This window comes from Sceloporus undulatus, chromosome 1 (genome assembly GCF_019175285.1).
Source record: "Sceloporus undulatus isolate JIND9_A2432 ecotype Alabama chromosome 1, SceUnd_v1.1, whole genome shotgun sequence".
Taxonomy (NCBI): domain Eukaryota; kingdom Metazoa; phylum Chordata; class Lepidosauria; order Squamata; family Phrynosomatidae; genus Sceloporus; species Sceloporus undulatus.
In genome coordinates, this window is record NC_056522.1 from 125,423,685 (window position 1) to 125,430,259 (window position 6,575).

Genomic DNA, 6,575 nt, shown 5'->3' on the forward strand with positions numbered 1-6,575 from the left:
CTCATTGTTTAAAAAGTTGATTCATGTGGAAAATCGTTCACTTACTTGCTCCTTTACAATCATACCAGACATTATCTTTCTCTTTGTTCATCTTAAGATGGGATCTCAGGGTTTGGCAGGCTGCAGGTATAGTTTGCAGGAAAACTACTGGTAACTTGCGTACACCACACCATTCGCATTTTGTAAGTTCAGAGGTTTTTAATTGAATCTCCCTAGTATCATTTTCGGATTCTGGAAAATGGGGTGGGGGGAACGTTCTTTCAGTCAATATTATTAAGATTTCTCTAAAACATAACAGTTGAGGACATAACTGTTCTAAAACACAATAGATACAAACATAACATATGTATCTGCTGTAGATAAAATGACCCTGGTATCCATAGAAGCAACACCTGTGAATATCTTCAACTAGCATGACAAGTTTCAATACCAAAACCCATTACATAAATCCATGATTAACATATCTCCAAAATCCTTTTCTAAGAAAAAAAAATTAAAAGGAGAGAAAATTATGAAAACAATGAGCTCAACTTCTTTTTTAAAGAGTCAGGAACAGTTTACATAAATGAGATGAATTAAACTAAAACCCTCAAAACATCAAAATGCGTCAAACAGGGAGGGAACAATTCTCTCTCCCACCTGCAGCAGGAGTACAAAGGGAGGGAAAGTACCATTCTGCAAGCAGAACTCAACTCACATGACAGTGGATCTTGCCCTATGAAATTAACTTGAGGTTTGGGGTCAAAAACAATGCATGACCAGATGTAGTGCAAAGAGTGTCTTTTGCTGCTTCCTGTTTGTCACTAATTTTAAATCTCACGACAGAAATCTACTGGCAAGTATCATCAAGGAAGATTTAACATTTGCCCCTCTTAAAAATTTTTAATATGTCCATCTGCCATCCTGAGAATGTGATATCCCACACCATTCTAGAGGAGTGCAGTGAAGAAAAGAGAGTTAAAAAATCATGTTGTATGAGTTCTCCTCACACATTTTTGCACCCATGACAGGATTTTCAATCTTTTGTCTGCCTCTGGTGTGTAAATCAGGGAAAAACATATTGTTTGAATGGGGAAATTGGTAAGTGGGAAGAAGAAATGTGCAATCCTCCCCTTACCTGCCCCCTTTTTCCTAACATCAAAAATACTTTCCCCTGTTTTTATATCATCTAGAGAACCTAGCTGTGCCAAGGGAGAAAAAAAAAGTCATATGCAGCAAAGATCATGCCTTTTTAGAGAGACCATAAAGTGTCCACGTTGAAACAGTTCCACTCGCTGCCAGTATTTTCCCAGGCACAATTCAAAATACTAGTTATGACTATAAAGCCCTATATGGCTTGGATCCTGGCTATTTGGCAGATAATATTTCCCTGTATGAGCCAACCTAAACTCTGAGATCATCAGGAGAGGTCCTTCTCTCAGTCGCCTCACCATCAACAGCAAGGTTGGTGGGGACATGAGAGAGGGCTTTCTTAGTGGCTGACCCTAGACTCTGGAACTCCCTTCCCAGGGAATTTTTTATTGTAATTTTAAAATTACAAGCTGCTTTGAGGCCCAATTTCTGGGGAAAAGCACAATAAAAATAAACAAACCTACCACAGCCATAGCCCTGAGCAACAATGCGGTCCCCATTAAATAAATACAACAAGGCACATTTCCTCTTGTCTTTAGAAAGATGAATAAAACTCATTTGTATGGCAAAGCATTAGGGGACTTTCTATTGTCCTATATTTCCACCATTTTATTAAAGTTAAAATACTATAGTGTGAACAATACTATAATGTGAAGTTATTATTATGCTGTTATAGTACTTTGTGCTACAGTGCACCTGCGTCATACGTGGGTGCGTTTTACGCAGCTTTCAACATATGCTGAAAGCTGTGCGGGAGTGCGTGGGGCACAGCGTCCCATTAGGATGAATGGGGCGTGTGCCCATGGTGCACATATGCCACAGTGCCAACACACGTACAAGCACCATTCACTTGAATGGGGCTTGAGCATGGACAGTATTTGGGTTACAGGGGGGGGGGGGGGACGAATCCCCCGCGTAATCCAAGGGCAGACTGTATTTTAAATCATACTTCTGGATAGCACAGTGGTATATACAAGGGTGAGTGCTTTCATAAAGAAACATCAAGACATAAATTTGCTATTTTTCTTTTATAATTATTGTAAAGCAATTTACCCCAAGCAAAGGAAAATATATGAGGTAAAGTTCCTAGCATTTCAAGTTATCATCAGTCCTGTGTGCATGAAGTCAGAAACGCCACATCCAAATAGCAGTTCCAAGAATCCTTCAGCCAGAATGGCCATGGCTATGGACATTGAGGATAGAGCTTTCTCAATCCAAATAAGCAAATCTCCTATGGTCAGCAAATAGCATATTCTTTCAATTGTCTCAACTATTAATTTAGAATTATTGAGAAAACCAGAAAAGCAATTCCTAATTAGACTCTACTATTGCCCAAACTCTTTGCAGTGGAATGTTCCAATACCAGTTTCCTGCTGACTGGGCAAGGTGTAGAGACAAAAACAAAAAATAAAACACAGATGTAACATATTGTCATTTTGATATTATGATTTTTAATGATCTTACAATCAATCACACTGGAAGAGAATCGAAAGTACAGTAGCCACAGAACATCCTATTCAACAAATACAGGCACAACCAAATGGAGAAGGAAGAAAATTACTAACCTTCCAAATTGATCTTGATATAGTCTAGGCAAAACTGGAAAAAAAAAGATAATATAACACAATTTGTCAGTGACAGCCTTCCCAACCTATACATTTTTAATAAAAAACAACAACAACAACAAAAACAACTCACACTAGTCCAGAAACCCCATGTTTTAATCTAAAAGCCCCACCTTCATCTCTTAAGGTATCAGGATTCTTGAGGTTACTTTCACAAGCAGTATGAAAGAAATGTATTTTTAAGAAGTCCTCAGACACAGTAAGGTACTGTTACCCAATCTGACATATCTTTTTAATAGCAATTGTGTGGTTGGGTGCTTAAGTTGTTTCATTGGAGGGAATAGATTACTGCCATTCGATTCAGGTGAAACCTTTTTATTTTTAGTGAAAATTTAGTGAAAATTGTGAGCACTGCTCAAAAACACCTGACACATAGGAAATCTGAACCTGCAATTCCTTTAAAATAAACCAGATATGGTGAAACTAAGGTTCAGGGCAGTATTCATTGTGTTACATTTTGTATGTGATTAAGTGCATTTAGTAAATTTGACTGAGTAGCCACTCTTATTTGCATCTCCAGATTGTTGAATTACATACATAAACTGCATCTGCACTGCAGAAATTATCCAGTTTGGCACCAATTTAACTGCCATGACTCAATGCTATAAAACTGGGGGAACTGCAGTTTTATGAGACATTTAGCCTTCTCTGTATGAAAGCTGTGGTGTCACAAGAAGTTACCATTCCCAGAATTCCACAGCATTGAGCCATGACAGTTAAAGTGGTATCAAACTGGATTATTTCTGCAGTGTGGATGGCCTCATAGTCATCTTAATTCAATCTTCCCCTGATTATTTGGTTCTTCTCCTTTCTCTCCCCCAACTCTCTCTGACATAGGATATGACAGGTGATATGATACCCTGTTTAAGCATTTGATCGGGTGTCACATTGAGGAAAAAGCAAGTTTGCAATGGATGCAAGCTACAGGAAAAGAGACTCCACCTCAACATTAGGAGGAACTTCCTGACAGTAAGAGCTGTTCTGCAGTGGAACAGACTTCCTCAGAGTGTGATAGGGCTCCTTCTTTGGAGGTCTTTAAACAGAAGTTGGTTGTTAGAAGATGTGTGAAGGAGGAAAAGGATTAAGTAAGTGAAGAAGGTTAGAGTAGGTATGAATTAAGAGGGAGAGGAATGGGCCAATAGGAATGTGTGGTTAGTTAAACGAGTGAGGTAAGAAAGAAAATAGGAATGGGAAATTGCAGTGAAGAGGGCTAGAGATGGAAGGATTTAGAGAGCTGGATGTAGAATTTTAAGTAACTTCAAACAAGTGTTGATATACTATGTAACTTCTCAATGTGTTGATATGTTTGTATGATGGTGTATATGATTGTATATGTTTGTCATTTCTTTTAAAATTCAATAAACTTTTTCTTAAAAAAAAAAAAAGAAATTGGATGGCCATCTATCAAGGATGCTTTGATTGAGAGTTCCTGCATGGCAGGGGGTTGGAATGAATGGCCCTTGTGGTCTCTTCCAACTCGATGATTCTATGAACATTATTTTACCATGTTTTTCAATGACTTTAACCTTCGTATTACTTATCTATCTGTGTCCAGCTCCCCTTCCATATCTCCTCCCTCGGGCACCAGATTTTATACAGATTCCTCATTTACTGCTTTTGTTATTCTAGAGAACATATTTTTAGTTACTGCTGTTGTGGACTTCTCTACTCCAGAAATCTCTGTGTCTGACATCACCTTGTCTCTTTCAAATATTGCTACTTCCCACACCAGTAACTCCTTCCAAGACTCAATACAGTCCCCTAGAGGCATGGTCCCTCTTCATTTCTGGTAGATATATCCATTTCTTAAATGCTTCATGTTTCACTTTCAGCTCTTTTCTACCTCCAATTTTCAGCTCATATCCCCTGCAATGCCTTCTTATAAAAGAGGAAGTGACAAAGCACAAAAATGATAATTTTACTTACAATTACAGGCTCCACGACCATTCTTCGCAGAGTTCCTATTCTTATGCTTCGACAATTTAGGATAACACTTTCAAAAGTGTTTTGATATTTTAAGGGTACCTCTGTTGCAATTTCTTGGGGAATAACTTTACGACGTTTTACTGGAGCACTGGGTACAACATTGCCAAACTGCAAAGTAATTATCACAGTCATCACTTAGCAAAACTTTTGTTATCTAAAAGTTATTTTTTAAAAGCTGGTGTTATGCTTAAGAAAAGGTGGAAGAGAACAGGTATTAAAAATACAGTATATGCAAGTGAAGCTTTTAATGAAAATAAACCCAGGAAGCAATGAAAATAATGGAAATATGCAAGACACTTAGCAAATATTTGTAATTTGAAATCTGATCTAAATGTCTTCCTATCACATGCATTATTTGCCTATTTATTTAGGAAAAATAATTTGGTTAGTTGTAGCCAACAGTAAAGTCCCAGTCTGCTAACTCACATCCATACATTACTTTTGTATATTTCAGGACAAAATATTCAAAAGTGAGGATACTGCTATAATTCAACTGACACAGATCAAGTGTTTCTTAAAGTACAGCTACCTTGCATACAGGAACTTCCGTGAACATTTTAAACCCCAGTACAGTCCGTCCTCGCCTTACACGGAGGATCCGTTCTGGCTCCGCGTAAGGCGAATTCCGCATATGCTCGAGCCCCATTGGAAACAATGGGGCTCGTGTGCGGCGGCGCGGGTGCGCGCGCCCATTCAATTGAATGGGACGCGCCACCCCTTCCACCCCGCGCGCGCCCCGCGGCTTGAGCGCGTATGCTCAAGGCCGCGTATGGCGCGCCTGCGTATGGCGCGGGTGCGCTGTATGTCTTTGTTACACTGCAGAACAGACAAGAAGATGGGAAGCCTGTGCAACCAGAGGATGAATCAATCTAAGTATACTGCAGATTCTTTAAAATGTTCCACTTACTTAAGTAGGAACATGTTTGCCCCAAACAAGAGTTTATTCTGTGAATTCCTCCCAACCTCAGGATGAGAGTTAACTTCAGTCTAAAGTAAATAAATAAACAAAGGAACCAGTTTGATACAATTAATCCATAGAGAATTCTGTTTTTTTAACAAAGACTGCCATCTTGTTAACTTTGACTTATGGGGACCCTATGAATGAGAGACTTCAGCCCTGAGCAAGTCTTGCAAACTCAGGGCTATGGTTTCCTTGACTGATATTTTGGATACTCTATTTAAAACCTTGCCTTCTTATCTGTGCATGTTTGTACACCCTCCATTTCATTTGATAAACCTTTGAAGAAAATGTTTTGCATGTTCCACATGTATTCCTTACACAAATCTGAGGGAACTAGGTAAGAGCTTTGAACAACTTCACAAGTTTGAAGATCAATTGTTATAGTGAATATACCCTTTTAAAGAATTGCTGCCATGACTATTAAGTCATTAGATTAACATACCGTGAAAGTTGTCCCCTTTGACAGCACTTAAGGAAGCCTGCTCATGGTGCATTTTTATCTTTGATTATCCAATTCTTGCAGTGATGCTCAAACTAAAAAAACAAAAATCCCTACTATGAAATCCTTACAGTAAAGTGCTATTAATTGGGACAATTTTCAATGTATTTTAATGTTAAGGAATTACCATCCTTTTCAGGCAGTTACCTTTTTACCTTTGACACCTACCAGTAGCACTGTGGGAGCCACTTTACCGGGGCTGCTTTTCATACTACTCTGCTAAAAGAAATATGGAGGAGTTGGGTCACCTGGAAGAAACATCCATTTCCTCAGCTCTCAATAATTCAACTTCAAACACTAATATGATCCTGAAGAAGGAGGCTCCTCCCTCCCCAACTGTCATCGTTCGGCCTCTGAGGGAGAGAGAAGGCTG

The 6,575-nt window shown here is 38.8% G+C and overlaps 1 protein-coding gene across 5 annotated transcripts in view; it reads right to left on the reverse strand.

Moving 5' to 3' along the window:
- Window positions 1-6,575, reverse strand: part of SENP6 (SUMO specific peptidase 6) — a 109,322-nt gene that overhangs the window by 41,797 nt on the left and 60,950 nt on the right. For all 5 annotated transcript variants that reach the window (XM_042469553.1, XM_042469535.1, XM_042469544.1 and 2 more), the window contains 3 exons: window positions 4,683-4,850; window positions 2,697-2,730; window positions 46-231 (listed from right to left, as the gene is read on the reverse strand). In XM_042469553.1, the coding sequence (XP_042325487.1) occupies window positions 46-231; window positions 2,697-2,730; window positions 4,683-4,850 (388 nt within the window). The remainder of the gene's footprint in view (window positions 1-45; window positions 232-2,696; window positions 2,731-4,682; window positions 4,851-6,575) is intronic.